The sequence below is a fragment of the Boleophthalmus pectinirostris genome, unplaced genomic scaffold, assembly GCF_026225935.1.
Source record: "Boleophthalmus pectinirostris isolate CB_2022bp ecotype Guang Dong unplaced genomic scaffold, ASM2622593v1 HiC_scaffold_11, whole genome shotgun sequence".
Taxonomy (NCBI): Eukaryota; Metazoa; Chordata; class Actinopteri; order Gobiiformes; family Gobiidae; genus Boleophthalmus; species Boleophthalmus pectinirostris.
This window is the reverse complement of record NW_026570994.1, coordinates 19,504,400-19,532,341: the sequence shown is the minus strand read 5'-3', so window position 1 is coordinate 19,532,341 and position 27,942 is coordinate 19,504,400. Positions and strand designations below refer to the sequence as shown.

The 27,942-nt window shown below is 40.5% G+C and overlaps 1 protein-coding gene across 4 annotated transcripts in view; it reads left to right on the top strand.

Moving 5' to 3' along the window:
• LOC110161073 (peripheral plasma membrane protein CASK) overlaps positions 1-23,144 on the top strand; it is a 98,717-nt gene extending 75,573 nt beyond the window's left edge. For 2 of the 4 annotated variants that reach the window (XM_055165983.1, XM_055165990.1), the window contains 14 exons: positions 2,063-2,251; positions 2,971-3,049; positions 3,185-3,270; positions 3,490-3,558; positions 4,658-4,726; positions 4,934-4,969; positions 6,161-6,202; positions 7,808-8,004; positions 9,394-9,509; positions 12,025-12,105; positions 12,457-12,537; positions 13,787-13,989; positions 16,304-16,387; positions 18,589-23,144. In XM_055165983.1, the coding sequence (XP_055021958.1) occupies positions 2,063-2,251; positions 2,971-3,049; positions 3,185-3,270; positions 3,490-3,558; positions 4,658-4,726; positions 4,934-4,969; positions 6,161-6,202; positions 7,808-8,004; positions 9,394-9,509; positions 12,025-12,105; positions 12,457-12,537; positions 13,787-13,989; positions 16,304-16,387; positions 18,589-18,765 (1,509 nt within the window). In that variant the 3' untranslated portion in view covers positions 18,766-23,144. The remainder of the gene's footprint in view (positions 1-2,062; positions 2,252-2,970; positions 3,050-3,184; positions 3,271-3,489; positions 3,559-4,657; positions 4,727-4,933; positions 4,970-6,160; positions 6,203-7,807; positions 8,005-9,393; positions 9,510-12,024; positions 12,106-12,456; positions 12,538-13,786; positions 13,990-16,303; positions 16,388-18,588) is intronic. The other 2 variants (XM_055165997.1, XM_055166001.1) reach the window with 2 other exon arrangements.
• The last annotated feature ends 4,798 nt before the right edge of the window (positions 23,145-27,942 follow it).

Genomic DNA, 27,942 nt, shown 5'->3' with positions numbered 1-27,942 from the left:
TTGTTTTTTACAAATTCTGATTTATGTTCACATGTTCTTAAAGGTTTTATATGACACAAAACTGACTCTTGTGAGCTTTAAGTCATGTTATAATGCTGCTGCCGACTCAAAAACAGACCTGCAGTTGTGTTTTGTTTCATTCCCACATGTTTTAGTAACACATTTTTATTAGTCTGTCTACATCTCCAGAGCTCAGAATGCTCTGTTCCACCTTGTGATGTGTTATGATGTCTGTAGTTTTCACATTAACAGCTCCTTTTACCTTTAGTTCAGTAAAGATTGACAATTCCAGAAGAGCTGAAATTATCCACATGATTCTAGTGAAAATGTATGAAGTTTAAAAACAGTGAAGCACTTCTTATATTTACCACATGATGGAACCGAGTGTTTTCCGTTTGAGAGAAGAACTCTGCCTAAATCTGCAGGGTTTGTGTTATACTGTATGTGTGAATGAAACAAAACACAACTCCAGGTTTGTTTGTGATGAGAAAAGAACATTACAACATCGATTATCGTAATAGTGTAATAGTGTAATATTAAGCTCATCTCGCGCTCCACTTTCCTTGTGGCACAGAGGCATCAAATTTTAGCCAGGGGTCAAGAACCAGTCCCAGAAATTTTAGTTAATTTACCATTACCACGATTATGTTAATGGTATATTTTTTCTTTTTTCTCTCTTTCTCCTCTAGGCCCTGTTACAGACTCATGACGTAGTGTTTTCTTCTCTTTCTCTTTCTCCTCCAGGCCCTGTTACAGACTCATGACGTGGTTTTCTCTCTTCTCTCTCCTCTAGTCCCTGTTACAGACTCATGACGTAGTGTTTTCTCTTTCTCTCTCCTCTAGTCCCTGTTACAGACTCATGACGTAGTGTTTTCTCTCTTTCTCTCTCCTCTAGTCCCTGTTACAGACTCATGACGTAGTGTTTTCTCTCTTCTCTTCCTCTAGTCCCTGTTACAGACTCATGACGTAGTGTTTTCTCTCTTTCTCTCCTCTAGTCCCTGTTACAGACTCATGACGTAGTGTTTTCTCTCTCTTCTCTCTCCTCTAGTCCCTGTTACAGACTCATGACGTAGTGTTTTCTTCTCTCTCTCTCTTTCCTCTAGTCCCTGTTACAGACTCATGACGTAGTGTTTTCTTCTCTCTCTCTCTTTCCTCTAGTCCCTGTTACAGACTCATGACGTAGTGTTTTCTCTTTCTCTTTCTCTTTCTCCTCCAGGCCCTGTTACAGACTCATGACGTAGTGTTTTCTCTCTTTCTCTCTCCTCTAGTCCCTGTTACAGACTCATGACATAGTGTTTTCTCTCTTCTCTCTCCTCTAGTCCCTGTTACAGACTCATGACGTAGTGTTTTCTCTCTCTCTCTTTCCTCTAGTCCCTGTTACAGACTCATGACGTAGTGTTTTCTCTCTCTCTCTCTTCCTCTAGTCCCTGTTACAGACTCATGACGTAGTGTTTTCTTCTCTCTTTCTCTCCTCTAGTCCCTGTTACAGACTCATGACGTAGTGTTTTCTCTCTCTCTCTCCTCTAGTCCCTGTTACAGACTCATGACGTAGTGTTTTCTCTCTCTCTCTTTCCTCTAGTCCCTGTTACAGACTCATGACGTAGTGTTTTCTCTATTTCTCTTTTTCTTTCTCCTCCAGGCCCTGTTTCAGACTCATGACGTAGTGTTTTTCTCTCTCTCTTTCCTCTAGTCCCTGTTTCAGACTCATGACGTAGTGTTTTCTCTCTTTCTCTTTCCTCTAGTCCCTGTTACAGACTCATGACGCAGTGTTTTCTCTCTTTCTCTCTCCTCTAGTCCCTGTTACAGACTCATGACGTAGTGTTTTCTCTCTTTCTCTCTCCTCTAGTCCCTGTTACAGACTCATGACGTCAGTGTTTTCTCTCTTTCTCTCTTTCCTCTAGTCCCTGTTACAGACTCATGACGTAGTGTTTTCTCTCTTTCTCTTTCTCGTCCAGGCCCTGTTACAGACTCACGACGTAGTGTTTTTCTCTCTTTCTCTCTCCTCTAGTCCCTGTTACAGACTCATGACGTAGTGTTTTCTCTCTTTCTCTTTCTCGTCCAGGCCCTGTTACAGACTCACGACGTAGTGGCCCATGAGGTGTACAGTGACGAGGCTCTGCGCGTCACCCCTCCCCCCTCCTCCCCCTTTCTGAACGGAGACTCGCCCGACTCCACCTCCGCCGACATGGACCTGGAGAACGTCACCAGGGTCAGACTGGTGCAGTTCCAGAAGAACACAGACGAACCTATGGTCAGACAAGATAATCATACTACTACTGTACTACTACTAATGTTACTACAACCACGACTGCTACTACTGTTTCTACTACTACTAATGTACTACCACCACCACAGATTCTATTATTACTAATGTTCCTACTACTATTACTGCATCTACTACTGTATTGTAGTATTGTAATAATAAAACTAGTGTTACTACTACTGCTATTATTACTAGTACTGCTACTTCTACTGCTACTCCAACTGTTGCTGCATCTACTACAGAATTATTAGAAACTAGAATTCCAAGAAATTTTATAGAATGGATGATCAACTTTGTCTGTAACATCTACAATTTCTAAACAACCCCTTTAAATTAAACCTGTAAACCAGGACTAAACTAGGTCTAAACCAGGACTGAACCAGGACTAAAACAGGACTAAACCAGGACTGAACCAGGACTAAAACAGGACTGAACCAGGACTAAAACAGGACTGAAAACCAGGACTGAACCAGGACTAAAACAGGACTGAACCAGGACTGAGGACTGAACAGGACTAAAACCACAGGACTGAACCAGGACTGAACCAGGACTGAACCAGGACTAAAACAGGACTGAACTAAAACAGGACTGAACCAGGACTAAAACAGGACTGAACCAGGACTAAAACAGGACTGAACCAGGACTAAAACAGGACTGAACCAGGATTAAAACAGGACTAACCCCGCCTTGTGTTTTTGTCTCTAAAGGGCATAACTCTAAAAATGAACGAGCTGAACCACTGTATCGTGGCCCGTATCATGCACGGAGGGATGATCCACAGACAGGGTGAGAATATTTACACTTTTATATGATTTATCAAGGCTACTTTAGGACACCTTTCTTTATTTAGTCTATATAAGATGTGAATGAATAAAAAACTGTCGGATTTCATGTTAATAATTTTCTGTTGTCTTGTTTCAGGGACACTTCACGTAGGAGACGAGATCAGAGAGATCAATGGAATCAGCGTGGCCAATCAGACGGTAGAACAGCTGCAGAAGATGCTCGTAAGTCCCACCCTCTAAATGCATATGAACTATAGAAAGATAAACAAAACAGTAAAAAAACAAAGCCCACACACAGCAATACTACCTACATTGGCTAGTGCGAGTTAAAGTTTGTATATTTTCTGATCTAAATAAATAAAGTCTCTATATTGCTTATTATTACTGTTATTAAAATGTAAAACGCCATGATAAATCTGTATGTTTGTTTGTGTTCCACAGAGGGAGATGAGAGGAAGCATCACCTTTAAGATCGTCCCTAGTTACCGATCGCAGTCCATGTCCATCGAGGTAAAATCTTACTACTGAACTTCTGTATGTCTCCATGGAGATGCTAATGCTGTGCTCGAATTGTTCCACCATATGGCATTAAACTAATCTATTTTACATTTACACAGTTTATTTTATTGCTTAAAACTATCTTGCAAAATATACATGTATGGAACTTTCTAGAAGTGGAGTGTCACCTGTGATGTTGTTATTTCTATGGAAAAAACATATTTCAGATCATTCTTCACCGAGATAGAAAAGCTTTATGCCATACTGTGGAATATTATATTTCCATGGAAACAAGCAGGAGGAGACCCTCTTCCAGGCCAAATAAGGGTCAGGTTTGTGGAGACAAAAGTCTGCTCAGAATAAAAGCACATATTTTCCAGAGTTCCAATGAACAGTTCCAATGAACACAATCAAAATGAACAATAACATGCTTTTATTCTTTGGTCTGTTTTTTGTTTAAAAGTGACATACTGTGACTTTAACCAGAACAGTTTTATATTTCTACAGAAAGAGTATTCGGATGTTTTGCGCCAGTTTAGTTCTGGCCTAGTCCTGGTCTAGTCCTGGTCTAGTCCCTAACTGATCTAGCCCTGGTCTAACCCTGGTCTAGTCCTTTTCTAACTCTGATTTAGTTCAGGTTTAATCCTCGTTAAATCCTTTGATTCTTGTCTATTTTTTTGTTTTAAAGTTACATACTGTAACTTTAATCTATTCTCGTCCCTGTCTGATAGAGTCCTGGTCTAGCCCTGGTCTAGCCCTGGTCTAGCCCTGGTCTAGTCCTGGTCTAGTCCTGCTTTATTTCAGGTTTAGTTCAAGTTTAGTTCTCATTAAATCCTTTTATTCTCATCTATTTTTTTGTTTAAAAGTTACATTCTGTAGCTTTAATCTAGTCTAGTCCCTGTCTGATCGAGTCCTGGTCTGGTCCTTGGTCTAGTCCCTGTCTGATCTAGTCCTGGTCTAGTCCTGGTCTAGCTCTGGTCTAGTCCTGGTTTAGTTCAAGGTTAATTCAGGTTTAGTCCTCGTTAAATCCTTTTATTCTTGTCTTTTTTTTTTTTTTTTTTTTAAAGTTCCATACTGTGACTTTAACCAGAACTGTTTTATATTTTTACAGAAAGAGTCTCCGGATGTTTCTCGTCAGTCTCCTGCGAACGGCCACGCCAGCGTCACCAGCTCTATTCTGGTAACACCGACTATAATTAAACTAAAACCACTTAAAAATCTACTGCTACTTTCTATTTCACTTTTCTGTTTCTGTGCTGCAAGCTCTGTGTAATATCATAACTTCAGTGCACAACAGCGCCCCCTAGACTTTGATGAATATACTAACTTGTAGAGTCCAATCGAATGCATTTTCCCACTGAGTAACTCTTAAACTTTTTGCGTCCAGGATCTGCCCTCGACTATCCAACCGAAAGGGCGTCAGGTGAGGCTGGACTAACCCTCAGCAGCAGCAGATCTAATGTTCATTCATCTGCATGAGACAGTGTTTGATAACGTCACGAAACGGTCATGAAACGGTCATGAAACGATCCATCTCATCCGTGGATTTTACTGTGGTTTTTGGACAAGTTGGGCCACGTCAATATTAAGGCTGCACAATGTGACGGAGTTATCGTTGAGAGCGACAAATCTCTGCCAGGAATTAAAGATAAAATCAGTTTTCTTCTGCTTTTCGGTCATAATTTAGCTTTGTTTAGTTCAGATTTAATAAAAAATAAATACATAAAACTAAATATACCACTTTTAATGATAACTATTGGAATGCTCAGTTTAGTCCTGGTTTAGTCTTGAGATGTTCTGATTAGTCCTGGTTTTTGTTTGATTTACAGGGACTAAATGTCTTGGTTAAGCCCTGGTCTAGTTCTTGGTTTTGTCCCTGGTCTAGTAATTGGTCTAGTCCTTAGTCTAGTTCCTAGTCTAGTTTCTGGTCTAGTCCTTGGTCTAGTCCCTGGTGTAGTCCTTGGTCTAATCCTTGGTTTTGTCCCTTGTCTAGTTCCAGGTTTAGTCCTTGATCAAGTCCTTGGTCTGGTCCTTGATCTAGTCCCTGGTCTATTCACTGGTCTAGTTCCTGGTCTAGTCCATGGTCTAGTTTCTGGTCTACTCCCTGGTCTAGTTCTTAGTCTAGTCCTTGGTTTTGTCCTTTGTCTTGTCCTTGGTCTAGTCCTTAGTCTAGTCCCTTGTCTAGTCCTTGGTCTAGTCCTGGTTTAATCCTGGTTTTGTGGGGTCTACAGGGATTTAATGTCTTTGTTAATCCCTGGTTTAGTCCTGGTTCAGTCCTGGTTTAGTCCTGGTTAAACATTCTTTTTGTGGGGTCTACAGGAACCAAATGTTTTAGTTAATCCCTGGTCTAGTCCTCATCTTGTCCTCATCTAGTCCCAGTCTTGTCCTGATCTAGTCCCTGTCTAGTCCTGGTCTCTGAAACCTCTACTATTGTGCAGCCCAGTTTAATATTGTCCAACTTGTCTTTATATTTTAATCACTTTACTCCCTTTAACCAGATTAACTCATTATTTAGTTGTAGTTTCTAACAGAGAATCTCCCATTTGGTTTAAATCCTTATTTCTTGCATTTCCTTCTGCATGAGCTCTCTGTAAGTGTGATATCTGACCCATAGATCACCAGAACGCCAGTCACAGAGCAAAAAATGACTGTTAAGGTAAGAACAACTCAACAGACCCCAGTAGTAGTAGTAACAGTAGTAGTAGTAGTAATATTTGTAGTAGTAGAAGTAGTAATAATTATGAGTAGTTGTAGTTTTAAAGTTCATATGACAGGTTTTCATGTTTTTCTCACTTTGGTTTAGTGGATCGTACCTGTTCTGGTTTAGTCTTGGTTTAGTCTTGGTTTAGTCCTGATTTAGTCTTGGTTTAGTCCTGGTTTATTCTTGGTTTAGTTCTGGTTTAGTCCTGGTTTAGTCCTGGTTTAGTCTTGATTTAGTCCTGGTTTATTCTTGGTTTAGTTCTGGTTTAGTCTTGGTTTAGTCTTGGTTTAGTCCTGGTTTATTCTTGATTTAGTCCTGGTTTAGTCTTGGTTTTGTCCTGGTTTAGTCTTGGTTTTGTCCTGGTTTAGTCTCAGATTAGTCCTGGTTTAGTCCTAGCTTAGTCTTGATTTAGTCCTGGTTTAGTCCTAGCTTAGTCTTGGTTTAGTCCTGGTTTAGTCTTGGTTTAGTCCTGGTTTAGTCTTGGTTTATTCTTGGTTTAGTCATGGTTTTGTCCTGATACAGTCCTGGTTTAGTCCTGGTGTGGTCTTGATTTAGTCCTGGTTCAGTCTTGGTTTTGTCCTAGTTTAGTCCTGGTTTAGTTCTGGTTTAGTCTTTGTTTAGTCCTGGTTTAGTTCTGGTTTAGTCTTGGTTTTATCTTGGTTGGTTTAGGCAGGTTAATCCTGGCATTGTGGGTTCTACATGGACTAAATGTCTTTGTTCAGCCCTGGTTTAGTTGGTCTAGTCCCTGGTCTAGACCTTGGTCTAGTCCTTGGTTTGGACCCTGGTCTAGTCCCAGAATTTTAAAACTCCACAAAACTCGGTCAAATTTGTAGTAATATCTTAAATATAATTCTGGTAACTGTTATAGTGAAAACTACTCTAACCTGTCATATGTACTTTAAAATAAGACTAGCTCAACAGAAGTAGTAGTAGTCGTAGTAGTAGTAGTCATAGTAGTAGTACTTGCAGTAGTTTTAGAAGTTGCTCTAGTTGTAGTAGTAGTAGTAGTAGTAGTAGCCCTAATAGTAGTACTCACTGATGTAGTAGTTGTATAAATTGTAGTTGTGATAGTTTAGTTCATATTTTATACTGTTTATTTTTATAGTTAAAGCTGCAGTGTGTAACTTTCTGGAGGCGGCACCAGTTTAATTCCATGTAAACAGAAAAATAAACCCATATTTTTTATAGTTAAAGCAGGAACATTGCCATGGAAACAAGCAAACGAGAGTCAGGTCTGTGGAGACGCGAGCTCACTCACGGTCAGGACAGTCAAGTGTTTTGCAAGATTTACAATGAAATAAACATGATTGAAAAAAAAAACAACTAACAACTTTTTAAATTTATTTTATTTAAGTCTACTTTTCGGCTAAAAAGTTACACACTGTGGCTTTAAATTCAGGTTATAGTCAAGGTTCTAATCCATGTTACAACAAGCATCTTTGCCTTGATCATTCCCCCTGTATCTTTAACTTTCTCCTTTGTTTTAACTTATTAAAATTATAATTCCTCAAATTCCCAGCGTTTTTAAACACTTTTTTCCCCACTTTTTTTGTTTTCCAGATCTACGTGCGCGCCCAGTTTGAGTACGACCCCTCTAAAGACGACCTGATCCCCTGTAAAGAGGCCGGAGTGAGGTTCAGAGTCGGCGATATCATTCAAATCATTTCCAAAGACGATCACAACTGGTGGCAAGGAAAACTGGAAAACACTAAAAACGGGACCGCCGGGCTCATACCGTCACCGGAACTACAAGAATGGTGAGAGTTTTGGTTTAAGAATTTCTGTTTTTTAATAAAATATAATTAATTAAAGGTGCTGTGTCTGATTTTTACTGTTTTAAAATGTGAAAAACAGTTTGTAGTCAGGTCCAAAGTTCTTCCTCACTTATGTATTCAGAGCATCATTACGAGAGATTTTCACAATTTTCAGAGTCTAAACCCGAACTAGACCAGGACTGAAACAGGACCAAACCAAGTCTACATCAGGACTAAACCAGGATTAAACCAGCATGAGTGTCAATACAACCGAAAAACCTTGGTCTAGTCCTGATCTAGTCCTGGTTTAGTTCTGGTGTAGTGCTTGTTCATTGGCGTTGAAATAGTCTTGGTTTAGTCCTGGTTTTATGGTTTCTATTGGGACTAAATGTTTTGGTTTTGTTTAGTCCCTGACTTAGTCTTAGTCTGGTTCTGGTCTAGTCTTGGTCTAGTCTTTGGTCTATAGTCCCTGGTCTCATTCCTGGTCTCTTCCCTGGTCTAGTCCTTGGTCTAGTCTCTGGTCTTGTCCGTGGTCTGGGTCTGGTCTAGTCCCTGGTTTAGTCACTGGTCTAATTTTGGTCTGGTTCTAGTCTGGCCCTGGTCTCATCCATGGTCTAGTCCTTGGTTTAGTCCTTGGTCTAGTCTTGGTCTGCTTCTGGTCTTGTCCTGGTCCAGATTTGGTTTAGTCCCTGGTCTAGTCCCTGGTCTAGTACCTGGTCTAGTCCCTGGTCAGGTCTGTTGGTCTAGTCCATGGTCTAGTCCCTGGTCTAGTTCTTGGTCAGGTCTGTGGTCTAGTTCGTGGTCTAGTCCCTGGGCAGGTCTGTGGTCTAGTTCGTGGTCTAGTCCCTGGTCTATTCCCTGGTCTCGTCCGTGGTCTAGTCCCGTGGTCTAGTCCTGCTCTAGTCTGGGTCTAGTCTGGGTCTAGTCTTGAATCTAGTCTTAAATCTAGTCTTAAATCTAGTCTTAGTCTGGTCCTGGTCTGGTTCTGGTCTTGTCTTAGTCTGAGTCTAGTCTTGGTCTAGTCTTAGTCTGGTTTTGGTCTAGTCCTTGGTCTAGCCCGTGGGCTCGTCCGTGGTCTAGTCCTGCTCTAGTCTGGATCTCGTCTGGGTCTCGTCTGGGTCTAGTCTTGGTCTAGTTTTAGTCTGGGTCTAGTCTTGGTCTAATCTTAGTCTAGTCTTAGTCTGGTTGTAGTCGTGGTCTAGTTTTGATCTAGTCTTAGTCTGGCCCTGGTCTAGTCCCTGGTCTCGTTCTTATCTGTATCAATCATCGTAGTCCAGTAAAGAAACACAGAAAACCATTTACCTTAATTCAGACTTTTTTGTCCCTGTGAAGCCGCCATATTTGTAGTTTTTTCCTCTAAACTCGATCACTTCCTGTCTGTCTTTCTCTCAGGCGTGTGGCTTGTATCGCCATGGAGAAAACCAAACAGGAGCAACAGGCCAGCTGCACCTGGTTTGGCAAAAAGAAGAAACAGTATAAGGACAAGTATCTGGCCAAGCACAACGCAGGTAAAACTATTCAAGATATTTTATTACGATAAAATCAGGGCTGCACAAAAACAATTACACACTTTCAATCATTTTAAAGCTCTACTGTGTAACTTTTTAGACTTTATTGGAAATTATTTGGACACAGTAGCTCACACATTACAATATAATATAATAACAAACAGCAAAAATGTAAATGGTGATAATACATTCAAAATAAATAGTGAAATAGGCATTTAATTACATTCAGCACAATACGTATGATTCAGAAATCCCCTGAGACCCCTGCGTTATTGCTCGTTGTGAACGGGGTCGCCTCTCCACAGACCTGATCTGTAACTTGGCCCGGTCCAGTGTCATACTGCGGAACATTCTCCATGGAGACGAGCAGTTGGCGGCCCTCAAGGAAAAGAAAAAAAAATACTGAAAGGTGCACTGTGTAAGTTTTCAGGCAGAGGGTTCGTCAGACGCTTTTATCCGTGGAGATGTTATTGCTTTGTCTGGAATGTTTCACAGTATGGCATTAATTAAACCTTTCTGTCCTCATGGAGACCAAACCAGACAGTTACAGGTCAGATCTGTGGAGAGGCGACCCCGCTCACAGACAAAATGTTTTTTTTTCTAGGTATTTTTGAGCTATAAAACCACCTGTAATTGAATAAATGTCAAGTAGAGCTGTTTAAAGTCACACTGTGGAACAATCCAGGCAGAGCAACGACATATCCACAGAAACAAGCAGGTGACGGACCCCGAACTAAAAAGTTACACAGTGCAGCTTTACGTTTTTGGGGAGGATTTTACTGTTTAGTCATTTTTGTATTGGTGTAGTTTGGATAAATATGAAGTAATTTGCATATTTTTTAGCTAATTGTGCTCATATTTATATTATTTACATTTATACATTTACACAAAAAAAATCTTAAAAATAAAGATTTTTAAAATACCAAATTATTGACAAACTGTGCAGCCCTAATTACTTGTAAATCCCCAAACTTAACCAAAATAATTCTCCTTTTTAACCCTCAGTGTTGTCAATATAAATTGCTTGTAACGACGTCTTTTCCCTTTGAATCTTTCCTCTCGCTGTGGTCTTAAATATTCCCGCTTTTTGTCTTTAAACTAACAATAATTAACAGTGTTTTAATGTGTTTTAATTTGGATTTTAATTTGATTTTTTGGCGTGGTGATTCTAACCGTCCCCTCTCCCCTCCCCTCATGCTGTCTTTACCCACTGGCTGCATGTAAGTAACTGTCTGAAACTGAACACGAGCCAAAGGAGACACGCTTTAATATGAGAAAAATACAGTTAGAATAAATATTGTTCATGAGTGAGGGGAAGATGAAGCGTGAGATTGACAGGTGGATCAGTGCAGCGTCTGTATTGGACCGTTGTGGTGAAGAGGGAACTGAGCCTAAAGGCAAAACTCTTGATTTACCGTCAGTAGGTAGGGTGAGGAGCTCAGTCACACTGGAGGAGCTCAGAGTAGAGCCGCTGCTCCTCCACATTGGGAGGAGCAGTTGAGGTGGCTCAGGCATTTGCTTTGATGCCTCCTGGGCGTCTCCCTCAGGAGGTGTTCTGGACATGTCCCACTGGGAGGAGGCCTCGAGGAAGACCCAGGACACACTAGAGGGACTGTGTCTCTGGGCTGGCCTGGGAACACCTCGGGGTTTCCACGGAGGAGCTGGAAGAAGTGTTTGGGGTGAAGGAAGTCTCAGACTGCTGCCCCACGGCCCAGCCCCAGATAAGCAGAAGAACATGGATGGGTGTATTACAAAACATTCTTAATTATAAAATTATAATTTGGTGTCAGAAATCAGAAAGCAAAATGAGCCATGACTCAGTATTTTGAAGCTAAAATTTAACAACATTTAGGTTAAAATACATAAAATGATTTAGACATAACTTTTTAAAAGCACTAAACCTAAACAGATTTGTATAAAAAAAAGCAGATTAAAAAAGAAAGTTGATTAATAAATATTCAGTAGCTTTTTTAATTCACTGGACTATTACTTAATTGCAGTTTTGGTTTTATTCACAAACAAAATCACTTAAAAAAAAAAAGCATTTCCTAAAATAAAAATTCTAGAATGTGTAATTTTCTCATGTTAAATCCAAACTCCGTTGTCTCCTTTGAGCTCTGGCCTCTGCTTAACTCTCCCTTTTGTCTTTATATTGTTTTAATTTATTTCAGGCACATGTACAGCTCTAGTTAATCTGATAATGTTTGTGTTTTTAATTATAGTTTCTTTGCAAAATATTGCATGAAGTTTAGTATTAGCTCTAGTATTTTTTAATATAATGCCAGTCCTTTATACACAACTTTTAAATACATGAATAAGGGCTTAATTATTTTGCATGAGTTCAGTTTTGTAGTTCTAGAGCAAAATTTGGGTAAGATATTTGGTATGCAAGTTGTTTTTGCACATAATTAGCGTTTTATCAGTTTTTATTTGACACATTTAAATAGAAATGATTATAATCTGGTTTTCAATAATCAGAATGTTGAGTTTTAATCTTTTGTTTCTGTATCTTCAGTGTTTGACCAACTAGACCTGGTCACGTACGAGGAGGTCGTCCGAGTGCCGTCATTTAAAAGGAAAACTCTCGTACTACTTGGTGAGTAAAGGTTAATGTTTTATTTAGTGCTGGTTTAGTCCTGGTTTAGTCCTGGTTTAGTGCTAGTTTAGTCCTGGTTTAGGCCTGGTTTAGTCCTGGTTTAGTCCTGTTGTGGTTCCATTTAAGTCCTGGTTTAGTCCTGGTTTAGTCCTGGTTTAGTCCTGTTGTGGTTCCATTTAAGTCTTGGTTTAGTCCTGGTTTAGTCCCAGTGTAGTCCCCTTATGTATGACTAAATAAAGCAGGACTAGACCAGGAGTAGACCCAAGACTAAACCAGGATTGAACCAGGATTGAACCAGGATTAAACCAGTTAAATTTTAAATTCTGAATTGTTTGTGTGTTTTTTTTTCAGGAGCTCATGGAGTGGGCAGGAGGCACATCAAGAACACACTGATCGCCAAACACCCCGACCGCTTCGCCTACCCCATCCCCCGTGAGCAAAAACACTAAATCAAATAATAACACATGATTTTAGACAAAAACATCAAAGTTATATGTATTTGATATTTTAAAGAGGACATATAACGGTCAGCTATGCAAAATAAACACTGAAACCTCAACTGAACCAGGTCTTTACCATGACAGTTAAGACCAGGACTGTGTGTGTACAAAATTTGACCCAATATTAGTTTTACTCATCACAAAAGCAGAGAGGAAGGAAACTCAATTATGCAACACATTTGACATTTTTCTCTGTTTTGGTGATTAAAATGTTTATGAACGTTGCACAAGAAGTGGTTTAACAAAGACTTTTAGTATCGCAGACATGATTTAGACTTTATTTTTTATCAAACTGTATTGAATCTGTTTGAAATATATTGCAGTGAATCGTATCGAAAGCTCACTATATCTAGATAAGTATCGTATCGGCAACTTCTGAATGATACCCAGCCCAAACTGTCAACATTTTTTACTCATTTAATCCCTGCCAACAGTAACAAGGAACGTAAATTGTTATTTGTTTAGCCAAAATACTGAAAAGTGTGTTTGTGAACGACCATGAAGCCAAAAAAAAGTCCCTCAGAAGATTATGACTGACATGAGAATCCACAATGTTTAGCGCTTTTTTCTAGGGGTGGGTGTCATTAAAAAGTTGCTGATACGATACATACCTCGATACATAGGCCACGATACGATACATATCTCGATACAGTGCACTTTCGGTTCAATACGATATATTTCAAATCGATTCGATATGGTTCAATAAAAAATAATGTCTAAATCATGGCCGTGATACTAAAAGTCTTTGTTAAATCGCTTATTGTGCAAAGTTCAAATGAAACACAAACATCTGAATCATCAAAACAATGAAAATGTCAAATTTGTTGCATAAATGAGTTTCCTTCCTCTAAACAAGCAACAAATCTGTAGCTATGGAACAAAATAATTGAGTAAAATATACCGAAAAATACTCTTGGTGATATATCGATACAGCAGCTCACGATATCGATACTGTATCATCACATTAAACAATACGATATATCGATATTTAGATATTTTTGCACAGCCCAAATGGTGATCTTGAGGCGTGGCCCATGAGATAGACAGATTAATTTTTTTTCAGGCAGCAATAATTCGTAATAATAAGAATAACATCAGAGGGCCGTTCGATGCCGCTTGCGATTTTAATTTTCCCATATTTCCTCTCATCCTCGTCCATTTCCTCGTCCTCTTCCCTGCAGACACCACCCGACCTCCGAAAAAGGACGAGGAGAACGGGAAAAACTACTTCTTCGTGTCACATGATCAGATGATGCAGGACATCAGCAACAACGACTACCTGGAGTACGGCAGCCACGAGGACGCCATGTACGGGACCAGACTGGAGACGATACGCCAGATCCACGGGCAGGGCATGGTCGCTATACTCGACGTAGAGCCACAGGTGAGGACTAGACCAGGACTAGACCAGGACTAGACCAAGACTAGACCAAGACTAGACCAGGACTAGACCAGGACTAGACCAGGACTAAAGTACAGGACCAGACTGGAGACGATACGCCAGATCCACGGGCAGGGCATGGTCGCTATACTCGACGTAGAGCCACAGGTGAGGACTAGACCAGGACTAGACCAGACTAGACCAAGACTAGACCAGGACTGAACAAGGACTAGACCAGGACTAAAGTACAGGACCAGACTGGAGATGATATGCCAGATCCACGGGCAGGGCATGGTCGCTATACTCGACGTAGAGCCACAGGTGAGGACTAGACCAGGACTAGACCAGGACTAGACCAGGACGACCAGGACTAGACCAAGACTAGACCAGGACTAGACCAGGACTAAAGTACCGGATGATATGCCAGATCCACGGGCAGGGCATGGTCGCTATACTCGACGTAGAGCCACAGGTGAGGACTAGACCAGGACTAGACCAGGACTACCAGGACGAGACCAGGACTAGACAGACTAGACCAGGACTAGACCAGGACTAGACCAGGACTAAAGTACCGGATGATATGCCAGATCCACGGCAGGGCATGGTCGTTATACTCGACGTAGAGCCACAGGTGAGGACTAGACCAGGACTAGACCAAGACTAGACCAGGACTGAACAAGGACTAGACCAGGACTAGACCAGGACTAAAGTACAGGACCAGACTGGAGACGATACGCCAGATCCACGGGCAGGGCATGGTCGCTATACTCGACGTAGAGCCACAGGTGAGGACTAGACCAGGACTAGACCAGGACTAGACCAGGACTAGACCAGGACTAGACCAAGACTAGACCAGGACTAGACCAAGGACTAGACCAGGACTAACCAGTACCGGATGATATGCCAGATCCACGGGCAGGGCATGGTCGCTATACTCGACGTAGAGCCACAGGTGAGGACTAGACCAGGACTAGACCAGGACTAGACCAAGACTAGACCAGGACTGAACAAGGACTAGACCAGGACTAGACCAGGACTAAAGTACAGGACCAGACTGGAGATGATACGCCAGATCCACGGGCAGGGCATGGTCGCTATACTTGACGTAGAGCCACAGGTGAGGACTAGACCAGGACTAGACCAGGACTAGACCAGGACTAGACCAGGACTAGACCAAGACTAGACCAGACTAGACCAGGACTAGACCAGGACTAAAGTACCGGATGATATGCCAGATCCACGGGCAGGGCATGGTCGCTATACTTGACGTAGAGCCACAGGTGAGGACTAGACCAGGACTAGACCAGGACTAGACCAGGACTAGACCAGGACTAGACCAAGACTAGACCAGGACTAGACCAGGACTAGACCAGGACTAAAGTACCGGATGATATGCCAGATCCACGGGCAGGGCATGGTCGCTATACTCGACGTAGAGCCACAGGTGAGGACTAGACCAGGACTAGACCAGGACTAGACCAGGACTAGACCAGGACTAGACCAAGACTAGACCAGGACTAGACCAGGACTAGACCAGGACTAAAGTACCGGATGATATGCCAGATCCACGGGCAGGGCATGGTCGTTATACTCGACGTAGAGCCACAGGTGAGGACTAGACCAGGACTAAACCAGGACTAGACCAGGACTAGACCAGGACTGAACAAGGACTAGACCAGGACTAAAGTAGAACTAAAGCAGGATTAAAGCAGGACTAAACAAAGACTAAATGAGGACCGAACAAGGCCCGAACCAGGACTGAGCCACTACTGAACTAGGACTAAAGCAGGACTAAACCAGGATTGGTTTAGGACTGAACTAGGGCTAAAGTAGGGACTAAATCAAGAACTAAACAAAGGAGTAAACTAGGGACTAAACCAGGGACTAAACCAGGGAGTGAACAAGGACTAAATCAGGACTAAACCTAAACCAGACCTAAACTAAACCAGGACTAAAGCAGGATTAAACCAAGGACTAAACCAGGGACAAAATTTAGGACTAAACCAGGACTAAACCAGGGATTTAACCAAGGACTGAACCAGGACAAAACCAGGGACTAAACCAGGGACTAAACCAGGACAAAACCAGGGACTAAACCAGGGATAAACCAGGACTAAACCAGGACAAAACCAGGGACTAAACCAGGACAAAACCAGGGACTAAACCAGGACTGAAACAGGACTAAATCTAAACTGAACCAGGACTAAACCAGGACTAAACCAAGGACTGAAACAGGACTAAATCTAAATCAAACCAGGACTGAACCAGGACTAAACCAAGGGACTAAACCAGGACTAAACCAGGTCTGTTGTTTCAGGCTCTAAAGATCTTGAGGACAGCAGAGTTCGCTCCTTTTGTCGTTTTCATCGCCGCTCCGACCATCACCCCGGGAATGACCGAGGTACACACACACTTACACTTTATTCACTCATCCACTCACTCTCTTTTATACTTTTTCAACTTTTTTACACCTTTATTTCTGTTTGGTTTAACTCTGCACGCTCTCCTGCATGTCTATTTTTATCGCACGCTTAATTTTAACTAAAGATCCCGCGATGGTGCCGAAAACTCCCCGTAAGTACAAACTCAGAGCTGTCGTGGTTTATTTAGTCGCTTTGTCCCTCCTCACCAAATCCCAACTCTATTTTATCATCTTTTCTTGCACCTTTACTTCTTTCTTCCCCGTATTTTTTCCATTTAAAGTCTCTGTACCTGATTTTTACCGTCTTAAATTTGTAAAAAAAACAGATTCTAAACAGTTTGCAGTGGTCCAAAGTTATTCCTTCAGAGTGTCAGAGCATCTAAATCTTCACCACGATGAGTTTATAAAAGCGTTTCTCAGCTTTCAGACACCAGAGCGGAGTTTTGCCGACAACAACGAGCATGCTGACTGCGCACTTCCTGATTCTCTGACAAAATAAAGCTTTATTCGCCTTATTTTGGCTGTTTCTGTGTCATTTGGGTTGTATTACTTTGCAAATTTAAGTTCAATCTGGACCCCAAAGCCTCAAAGTTTTAAAACCTCAAAGAGTGACTCCAGTGCAGCGGCGAGACTTTTAACAAATCCTTAAATTGAAATAAACAGAATTCTGGCTTAGTTACACCACAAAGAAAGTGTGGTTTAGTCACATTTACGGCCAAAGTGTGCGGATCTGAATAAGGTCAATAATTAGAGGCTCATGTTCTGATTCTTGGACAATAAAACGCTTTATAATCAGACTTTTTTTGACCTGAAGAGCTGCTTATACAAAATATCTGTACTAAAGTAAGACTCATTTTACTCAAACACATGGGGAAAAATCAGGTACAGAGTTTTTTAAAGGTCCTATAGTCTGATTTATGTTCTAATGTTGTTTCTTCATCACAAACAGACCTGGAGTTGTGTTTTGTTTTGTTTCATTCACACGTTTAACTCACAAACCTGCAGATTTAGGCTGAATCAAAACTCAAACTGAAAGCACACAACAGGAAGTGCTCCACTGTGTTTTTAAACTCCACACACCTTCACTAGAATCATTTGGATCATTTCAGCCCTGGAATTGTCAATTTCTACTGAAGTGAAGGTGAAAGGAGCTGATGACAAATGATTCATGACATCACAAGGTGGAACAGAGCATTTTGAACTTTGGAGATGTAAACAGACTAATAGTGTTGCAGTGAAGACTGCGCTAATCAAGACCAAGACCTGTCCAAGACCACAGGGTTCTGAGACCAGGACAAGACCTCTGAGAGTCGAGACCGAGACAAGACTGAGACCAAATCAAGACCATCTTTGCAATTTTCGACATTTATTTGTATTTTACTTTTATTCTGGCACATTTATATAATTGTTTTTATAAATATTACTCTATTTTGTCACTCGTCGAGTGTCAGATCTCAAGACCGAGACAAGACCGAGTCCAAACGCCTTCAAGATCGAGGAAAGACCGAGTCCAAACGCCTTCAAGACCGAGGAAAGACCGAGTCCAAACGCCTTCAAGATCGAGGAAAGACCGAGTCCAAACACCTTCAAGACCGAGACAAGACCGAGTCCAAATGAGGTCGAGTCCGAGACAAGACCGAGTCCAAGCACCTTCAAGATCGAGGAAAGACAGAGTCCAAACGCCTTCAAGACCGAGACAAGATCAAGTCCAAACGAGGTCAAGTCCGAGACGAGACCGAGTCCGAGACAAGACCGAGTCCGAGACAAGACCGAGTCCAAACGCTTTCAAAACCGAGACAAGACCGAGTCCAAACGAGGTCGAGTCCGAGACAAGACCGACTCCAAACGAGGTCGAGTCCGAGACAAGACCGAGTCCAAACGAGGTCAAGTCTGAGACGAGACAGAGTCCGAGACAAGACCGAGTCCAAACGCTTTCAAAACCGAGACAAGACCGAGTCCAAACGAGGTCGAGTCCAAGATGAGACCAAGACCTCAAAAAAAAAAAAAAAAAAAAAGTAGTTACTCAAACTCAACTCCAGGTCTGTTTTTGAGAAGGAAACAACATTATAACACGACTTGAAGCTCACAAGAGTCAGTTTTGTGTAATATAGAACCTTTAAACTCAGGAAAATTGTAATTTGTTGAATCTGTACACTTCTTTATTTATTTTTATTTTCCAGGACGATTCTCTGCAGCGACTCCAGAAAGAATCCGAGCTGCTCCAGAAAACCTACGCCCACTACTTCGACCAAACCATCATCAACAACGAAATCGACGAGACCATCCGCCTGCTGGAAGAGGCCGTCGACCTGGTCTCCACCACCCCGCAGTGGGTCCCCGTCTCCTGGGTGTACTGACCTCCGACTCCCCCCCTCTCCCCCTCGGTCCCGGAGGTCCGACCAGACGACAGCCCACGACTCGAACGGAAAACGCCGCAAAAACCCGCTCAAAACGATGAACTCTTCCCACGACGAGAGACCACTTCTAGATCCTTGTACATATTATAAAAATTATACATAACAATATATAATTATAAGTATGGTTGTGCGTATAGCCGTAAAAGCAGGGAGAGAAGCAGTCGTAGACACATTTTTGTAAGTATTTTTTAATTTGAGCGTGAAGTTCGAAGGATTGTAACAGCAAAAAGGCAATATAAGCATGTGTACAACTGTCCCCTCGTATTTTTATTTTATTTTTTTCTTCCGGCGACGAATCCGAGAGAAGTTTAAGAGAAGCACATAACGCGGAGGTGCAGCGGCGGTGTTGGCAAAATGCAAAAAAAAAAAAAAAAAACGAAAATAAAACCAAGAAAAGCACATTTTTAGACATTTTTGCGTTGGTTCTGTGGTACCCTGTTTTCGTTTTTTCGCTTTGTTTACAAGATGGTTTGCACAAAACGGACACGTGTACAGCATCTGCCGGCTCGTCAATGCCTTTTCGGAATCGCTGAACGGCTCCCGACGGAAAACTCTGAAGGAATTTAAAATAAAGACTCAAAGGCAGTGCGGACAACGGAGTAAATAATAATAATAATAATAATAATAAAAAGGTTTACCAATCGCAATCAGCCGCAAGTAGAAGCTGGAAATGGAGCTAGAATCATAAATACACTACTTTTTTTTTTTTTTACGTGGTTTTAAACGGTACTTTTGTGTTTAAATGTTCGTGTTTCAGCGAGTCATCTACCTCTGCTCTGCCCGTGCCGACTTTGCAAATGTGTTTTATGTCAGATGCCCTCCCACAAGTGACGCGATCATGGGGAGTGAGAACTTAAGATTGGATATTAATGTTTGCTTTTTTGCTTTTTAATCAGTTTTTAAATAAGTTTTGATCAGTTGAATCATTAAGTCCTGGTTTAGACCTGGTCTAGACCTGGTCTCGACCTGGTGTAGACCTGGTTTAGTTTTTGTCTAGTCCTCATGACACTTTGAAAGCCAAATAGTAGCTGCTTTTATCACTAAAATACAATGAATTCCACTTTAGGGACTAGTCCTGGTTTAGGCCCAATTTAGGTTCAAGTCTAGTCTGGTTTTAGACCCAGTTTAGCCCTGGTTTAGTCCTGGTTTAGACCTGGTTTAGTCCTGGTTTAGCCCTGGTTTAGACCTGGTTTAGACCTGGTTTAGACCTGGTTTAATCTTGGTTTAGACCTGGTTTAGATCTGGTTCAGACCTGGTTTAATCTTGGTTTAGACCTGGTTTAGACCTGGTATAGACCTGGTTTAGACCCGGTTTAGACCCGGTTTAGACCTGGTATAGACCTGGTTTAGACCCGGTTTAGACCTGGTATAGACCTTTAGACCCAGTTTAGACCTGGTTTAGACCTGGTTTAGACCTGGTTTAGTCTTGGTTTAGTCTTGGTTTAGTCTTGGTCTAGTCCTGATGACACTTTGAAAGCCAAATAGTTGCTACTTTTATCACTAAAATACAATGAAAATACAAACAGACGTTAGGGACTAGTCCTGGTTTAGGCCCCAGTCTAGTCTGGTTTTAGACCTGGTTCAGTCTTTGTCTAGTTCTGATGGTACAGAAGATAAATATCTCACAGTAATATATTATAATACACTCTCAGTACTTATTCAATGGTACATGTTTCTGGCACTAGACCTGGTTTAGTCCTGGTCTAGTTCTGGTGGTACTCTTGGTGCTTATCACTTTTATCATCCATGTTTTGGGGATTATTCCTGGTTTAGTCCAGTCCCAGTTTAGTCTGGTTTGGGCTGATTTAGACCTGGTTCTTACGGTACGTTAAAATCAAAATATATTACGATACAAACACATTTTAGGTTGAGTCCTGGATCAGTCTCGATTAAGTCTGGTTTTAGACCCGGTTTAGACCTGGTTTAGATCTTAGTTTGGCCTCTGTGGTGCTGTGAAACCTGAATATCTCACATGTCGACAACTTTTGGGGGACTAGCCTTGGTTTAGACCCAAGTAAGTCTGGTTTAGTCCTGGTTTAGTCCTGTATTTGTCTGGATTTAGTCTCGGTACAATCAATGCATTTTTGTTACAGCTTATACCAATAAAATGTAATAAATGACACTTTTGGGACTTGGTTTAGACGAGTCAAGTCCTGATTTAGACCTGGTTTAGTCTTGTTTTAGTTTTTATTGTTCTCTGAAAGTGAAATCAACTCATTTTCGTAACTTTTTCGCTCACAAACTCTACATTTTTGCGTCTGAACTCCGTGTGAGGCGCCGTTTGCGATTGGTAAACCGTGTAGTGTTTTTGAATAGGAGGGCTGGACACGCTAAACCGTAGAGCCACTGTTTTCCTGTTGTTTGTACAAAGTGAGTATTGTTTCGGACGGAGGGCGACGATCTCTCCTGTGTATGTTTATCTGGTGTCTTAAAAGTTCAGAGCCAATGTAAAATACGAAACTTAAAAAGAGCTCAGTGTGTGAAACCCGCTTCGGTCGCTGCAAAAAATCCACAAACAACGGCTTGAGTTGAACCGTTTTGACGAGAGTTTTGACTTGGACATCCGCGTTTCGGTCGTTCTGAATTCGTCCGGAATGTTTCTCAGCGCGGCATTAGACGTTCTTATCGTCACGGAGACCAAACCGGGTCAAATTAAACGTCAGATCGGCGAAGAAATGTGTTTTTCGAGGCGTTTTTCAGCTATAAAACCACCTGCAATTGAATAAACGCGAAGTAGACGTGTTTAAAGTCACACTGCGGAACATTCCAGGCAAAGCGACGGCGTATCCATGGAAACCCCCAACCCGAAAAGTTACACAGTGAGCCTTTAAAGCTGTATTAACGCAAATCTCTTCTCCAAAATGGACTTTTCGCCGTGTTTCCTCAAGTTGTATTTGGAGAGATTTGTGTTTTATTTTCAAGACGCCGTTTTGCCGATCGACCCTCGTTTTCGCCTCGACGGAACGACGTACGCGCTTCGTTCTCGAGTTTTATTTTCGTGATCCGTGATACGCGGAAAATTCAGCAGCGTCGCGTCGTCGTTTGGTCCAAATTCCGTCAGATTCCATTTTATTCGGTTAATCTGTAGTAAAATCAGTGGACTTTTTTGGTTTATTAAGTCGTTCTAGATGAATATTGTGATTTAAAATGTCCAAATTTTAACAGAATGATCCACTGGTGTCAGATTATAACTAAAAAGCACAATATGTCTGCTTTTAAAACGACAGACTTTGTGATTTTTTGAGTCCGTGTACCGTTCGCTCTTTTGAATTTCAACGAAAAACGAAAAAACTGTTTATTTCATTTTTACGTTTTAGTGTCAAACAAAAAAACAGATTAACACTTCTATTTTCAATATTTAATTTAAAGTTTATTTCACCAAATATTTCAAAACCAGTCTCGGTGTCTATTTCAATTTGGATATTTTATTCTCTCTGGTTTATTTGCCCCCGTTAGAAGGACTTAACCTGAAACAATCGTTGCAGTTTCGTGAACAAACACAGTAGTGAAGCGTCACGTTTTAGAAAGTTCGGAGAGAACTAGAATGAAAATATGTTTTAGTACAGATCCAGGGTCGACTCTGCAGCAGAACGTCCGGGGCAAATAAACCAGAGAGAATAAAATATCCACATTTTTATCAAACCTTTAAATTAAACATTAGAAATAGAGGTTGAAATCTGTTTTTTTTTTGTTTTTTTGTGTGACACTAAAACGGAAAAATTAAATAACAAACCCATTTTATTGTTTTTCGTTCTTGAAATTCAAACAAACAAACGGTACACGGACTTAATAGTTGCGTACGTAGATATTATAGAAAACGTGCATTCGGTTTGGTCCCTGGTTCAATTTCTAAAAAAAAAATTTGATGTTTCTGTGTGAGTTTACGTCTGGTTTCCCTTATTGACCCAAAACACGCACGGTCAAGAGTCTAATCGTCCGACTAAAGTACAAGTTTAACCCGGAGACACTGAAGGACGGGTCAAATGCCGTCAATAATTAAAAAATACGTAAAAAATAAAAGTCAAAACTCGTCAAATCCCGATTCTCAAGTCTGTTAAACATGTTTTTGCAGTGGATCGGTCCCATGTCACTGCTGCCCTTAAGAGTTTGTTGGTATAAAACATTAAACGTGAATATTCGAGCTGGATTTTGCGACATCGGCGGCGGCAATGGCGACGACGACGTGGGATCGATCCGAACCGAAGCGAAAAATTTTAAGTCCTGTGTAAATGAAATCTGCAAATGACAACTTCAAAATGAGACGTTGTTCTTTTGTTATGTTGATTTTTAAAAACATATATTTGATTTTAAGTGTTCAAAGTCTGTGTGTCTTTATTTATACGCGAGAAAAAAAAGCAGATCTGCTGGTGCATTTCATTTTCCTGTTTCCATGGAGACAAACAGGCGACGCTACCAGGCCAAGTTACGGGTCAGGTCTGCGGAAAGGCGAGCCCACTCTCTGTAAAAATACATTTATCTGAGTATTTTTGAGTGAAATTAACATCTGTAATTGGATGAACGCAGGATAGATATGTTTAAAGCTTTACTGCGGAACATCTCCAGACAAGCAGTCGGTGGATTCTACGAGAAAAGTTACGTAGTGCAGCTTTAACTACACCTGTTCGCATGATAAGAAACTACAAAAGTGCAGCGACGGGTTAAAAACTTTTATTTATTTTTGTCAGAATTCATTCGTCAGAGGAGGAATCGAGCCGGCGACCTCCTGCTCTTAGGCCTGACACTTTTACCGTCGTGTGTTCCGCTCCGTGTCCACCAGGGGGCTCCGGGTCTCGAAAGACTCGGTGCCGTCTGGAGTCCGGATTAAAGTGCAAAGTAAAGAAGCGAATACAGTTAAAACGGGGAGTAACGTCCTTCGTGCGTTTACTTCAAAAACCAGGACCTCCGTGTTGAAGTAGGAATTGAACCAGCAACCTCAGGAAGTCAGGACCACAGACCAGAAACTTGGAAGTCACGATGAACCGAGTGAGAGGCTCCAAATGTGAAATAAAAACAATAATCTGACACAGAACCCCATTAATTTAACTGTAATAGTGATGAGATTCTATGGTCTATGTGTGGTCCTGAGGTTAAGACTTAGGAACTTTAAAAACAGAGGTTGTGAGTTCAAATCTCTGTGACGCGAAGAGCCCTGAATGACAAATACTTAGAAAAAAAGCAAGACATTTCAGGAGTCTTATTATCACTCTAATCCAGGTCCCAGCGGCTCCAAAAACTAAGTGACGAGGAGATGTGGTCCAGAGGTTGAAGCTCCGTGTGGAAGATCTCCCTGGACTTGAGAGTCTGGGTTCGAATCCTGGGCTTTCGCTTCATTGTGAATTTTAAACAGTTTCTCTATTCTGAATAAAGTTATAATTTGATGACACATAAGTTCATTTCAGAAATTGGCACCAAATCGACGGATGGTTCGAGGAAGGAATCAAACCTGGAAGAGTCCTGAGAGTTCACCAACCAAGTGCTCGACCTCCTGAGCCACGGAGAACTGAACAGCGAACTTCAAATGTGAAATAAAAAATAAATGTGACCCAATACCACGATGATCCAACTCTAAAATAACCAGAACATGAGACAGTGATGTGTGTGTGTGTGTGTGTGTGTGTGTGTGTCTGTGTGGTCCAGAGGTTAAGAACAGAGACTTTAAACACAGAGATTGTGAGTTCAAACTTGTCGTCCGATATTGGGCTGTTGAGTCTCTATGTTTCCTTATTTTTGTTTAAAAGTCTCAGTTTTAAAAAGTCTCAATTTTAAAAAGTCTCAATTTTAAAGTCTCAATTTTAAAAAGTCTCAGTTTAAAAAAGTCTGTTTTAAAAAGTCTCAGTTTTAAAAAAAAAAGTCTGTTTTAAAAAGTCTCAATTTTAAAAAGTCTCAGTTTTAAAAAGTCTCAATTTTAAAAAGTCTCAATTTTAAAAGTCTTTTAAAAAGTCTCAGTTTAAAAAGTCTCAGTTTAAAAAAAAGTCTGTTTAAAAGTCTCAGTTTAAAAAGTCTCAATTTTAAAAAGTCTCAGTTTTAAAAAGTCTCAGTTTTAAAAAGTCTCAGTTTTAAAAAGTCTCAGTTTTAAAAAGTCTCAGTTTAAAAAAAAGTCTGTTTAAAAGTCTCAATTTTAAAAAAGTCTCAGTTTTTAAAAAGTCTCAATTTAAGAAAGTCAGACCTGGTCCAGAGAGCTGGTCTTGAACCCGAGACCTCCAGGTTCCAGCGTGTCCCTATGTTGTGGTGGACGCTCTCCCTGCTCCTCCACTGTCCCACAACCCCTTCAGAGCTCCACCTGTGTCTTTATGTCAAAACTTTCTTCACTTAAGTCTAGATTTCTTCCCTCCAGAGTCGGTGGGAGCAAGAATCGATCCTGAAACCTCTGAACCAAACCTGAGACTTTAACAGACGAGCGCTCGAACCTCCTGAGCCACGGGGAACTCAAGAAAACTCTTCAAACGCATCAGAAAAACTTCAATTTAAACTCTAAAAACTCTTCAAAGTCTCTGAACAGGACTCGACCCCATGTGGCTGCATGGTCCAGGAGAAACAAACACAAACACAGATCTCTCCTGACCTGAGGGTGTAGGTTCAAATCCCAGACTTTACTTCTACTCATATTCTTGAACATTCGAAAATAACATCTGAACATCATGAAGAAGGAATTGAACCAGGAACGTCCGGAGAACAAACCTGAGACTTTTCCTCCTGAACCACAGAGAACTGAACAAAGAACCTCCAGTGTGACAAAAAAATATTGAACTAATTTTCTCCTCTGTGACTGAAATAAACTCAAACTAAACTGGAGCAGACTTTGACGTCGACTCCATCTAGTGGTGAAATGTGAGAACACAACAGTCGACCGAACTCATCACAAACGGAGACTTCTCTATCTCTATGGAGACTTGGCAGGTTACAGGTGAGGTCTGTGGAGAGGCGGCCCTGTGACGGTCAGAACACTGTCAGGATTTTAATGAAATAAAGAAACGCACACACACACAAAAAAAATAAAGGTTTGTATTTGAGTTTTATTGTTTTGGTTGAAATCTTGAATCTTTTTTCAAAACAAACTGGAAACACAAAACTCCACGACACGATAAACATAAAAAAAAAAAAAACTCAGTAAAATATGTTTAATATGTAATAATCAGTTCAGGTTTATACTTAGAATAGCAGCAGTAGCAGTAGGAATAGTAGAAGTAGTAATAGCAGTAGCAGTGGCAGTAGTAATAACAGTAGTAGTAGTAGCAGTAATAGTAGTAGTAGTAGCAGTAGTAATAGTTATAGTAGTAGTAGTAGTAGAAGTTATAGTAGTAGTAGTAGTAGAAGTTATAATAGTAGTAGTAGTAATAGTTATAATAGTAGTAGTAGTAGTAGTAGTAGTAGTAGTAGTAGTAGTAGTAATAGTAGTAAGTAGTAGTAGTAGTAGAAGTTATAGTAGTAGTAGTAGTAGAAGTTATAGTAGTAGTAGTAGTAGTAGTAGTAGTAGTAGTAGTAGTAGTAGTAGTAGCAGTTCTAGTAGTAGTAGTAGTAGCAGTAGTAGTAGTAGTAGTAGTAGTAGAAGTAGTAGTAGTAGTAGTAGTAGTAGTAGTAGTAGTAGTAGTAGTAGTAGTAGTAGTAGTAGTAGTAGTAGTAGTAGTAGTAGTAGTAGTAGTAGTAGTTCTATAGTAGTAGTAGTAGTAGTAGTAGTAGTAGTAGTAGTAGTAGTAGTAGTTCTAGTAGTAGTAGTTCTAGTAGTAGTAGTTCTAGTAGTAGTAGTAGTAGTAGTAGTAGTAGTAGTAGTAGTAGTAGTAGTTCTAGTAGTAGTAGTAGTAGTCTAGTAGTAGTAGTAGTAGTAGTAGTAGTAGTAGTAGTAGTTCTAGTAGTAGTAGTAGTAGTAGTTTCTAGTAGTAGTAGTAGTAGTAGTAGTTCTAGTAGTAGTAGTAGTAGTAGTAGTAGTAGTAGTAGTAGTAGTAGTAGTAGTAGTAGTAGTAGTAGTTCTAGTAGTAGTAGTAGTTCTAGTAGTAGTAGTAGTAGTAGTAGTAGTAGTAGTAGTTCTAGTAGTAGTAGTAGTAGTAGTCTAGTAGTAGTAGTAGTAGTAGTAGTAGTAGTAGTAGTAGTTCTAGTAGTAGTAGTAGTAGTAGTTCAGTAGTAGTAGTAGTAGTAGTAGTAGTAGTAGTAGTTCTAGTAGTAGTAGTAGTAGTAGTAGTAGTAGTAGTTCAGTAGTAGTAGTAGTAGTAGTAGTAGTAGTAGTAGTTCTAGTAGTAGTAGTAGTAGTAGTAGTTCTAGTAGTAGTAGTAGTAGTAGTAGTAGTAGTTCTAGTAGTAGTAGTAGTAGTAGTAGTAGTAGTAGTTCAGTAGTAGTAGTAGTAGTAGTAGTAGTAGTTCTAGTAGTAGTAGTAGTAGTAGTAGTAGTAGTAGTAGTAGTCGCAGAAACAGTAGGATTCAAGATTGAAAATAAAATATATAAGTACACTTGCTGTGAAACTCAAAATTATAATAAAAGCTTAAATTTAAACAAACATTGATTCTTTCACATTCTTGTCGTGTGACATTGATTCAGTTCGTTGGAAAAACAAATATTTGGAAAAACAAATGTACAAAATAATTGACTGAAAAGAGTTTGGACGATAAACACAAAAGTACAAAAGTTAAATAAAGAGATTAAAACTTAAATATCTTAATACTGTCGTTAAAAGAAACAAGGCACAGGATTTTGGCTGAACAAAAAAAAAAAAAAAAAAATTTTACAATTCATGTTTGAAATTCAGAAATTTTATTTTATTTTAGCACCTTTTTTAGTGACATTCCAGCGTCTGAAATGTGTAATCTGAGCTGTAAGTAAACCAGGACTAAACCAGGACTAAACCAGGACTAAACCAGGACTAAACCAGGTCTAAACCAGGTCTAAACCAGGACTAAACCAGGACTAAACCAGGTCTAAACCAGGTCTAAACCAGGACTAGAGTCAGGACTAAACCAGGACTAAACCAGGTCTAAACCAGGACTAAACCAGGACTAAACCAGGACTAAACCAGGACTAAACCAGGTCTAAACCAGGTCTAAACCAGGAACCAGGACTAAACCAGGACTAAACCAGGTCTAAACCAGGACTAAACCAGGACTAAACCAGGAGGTCTAAACCAGGACTAAAC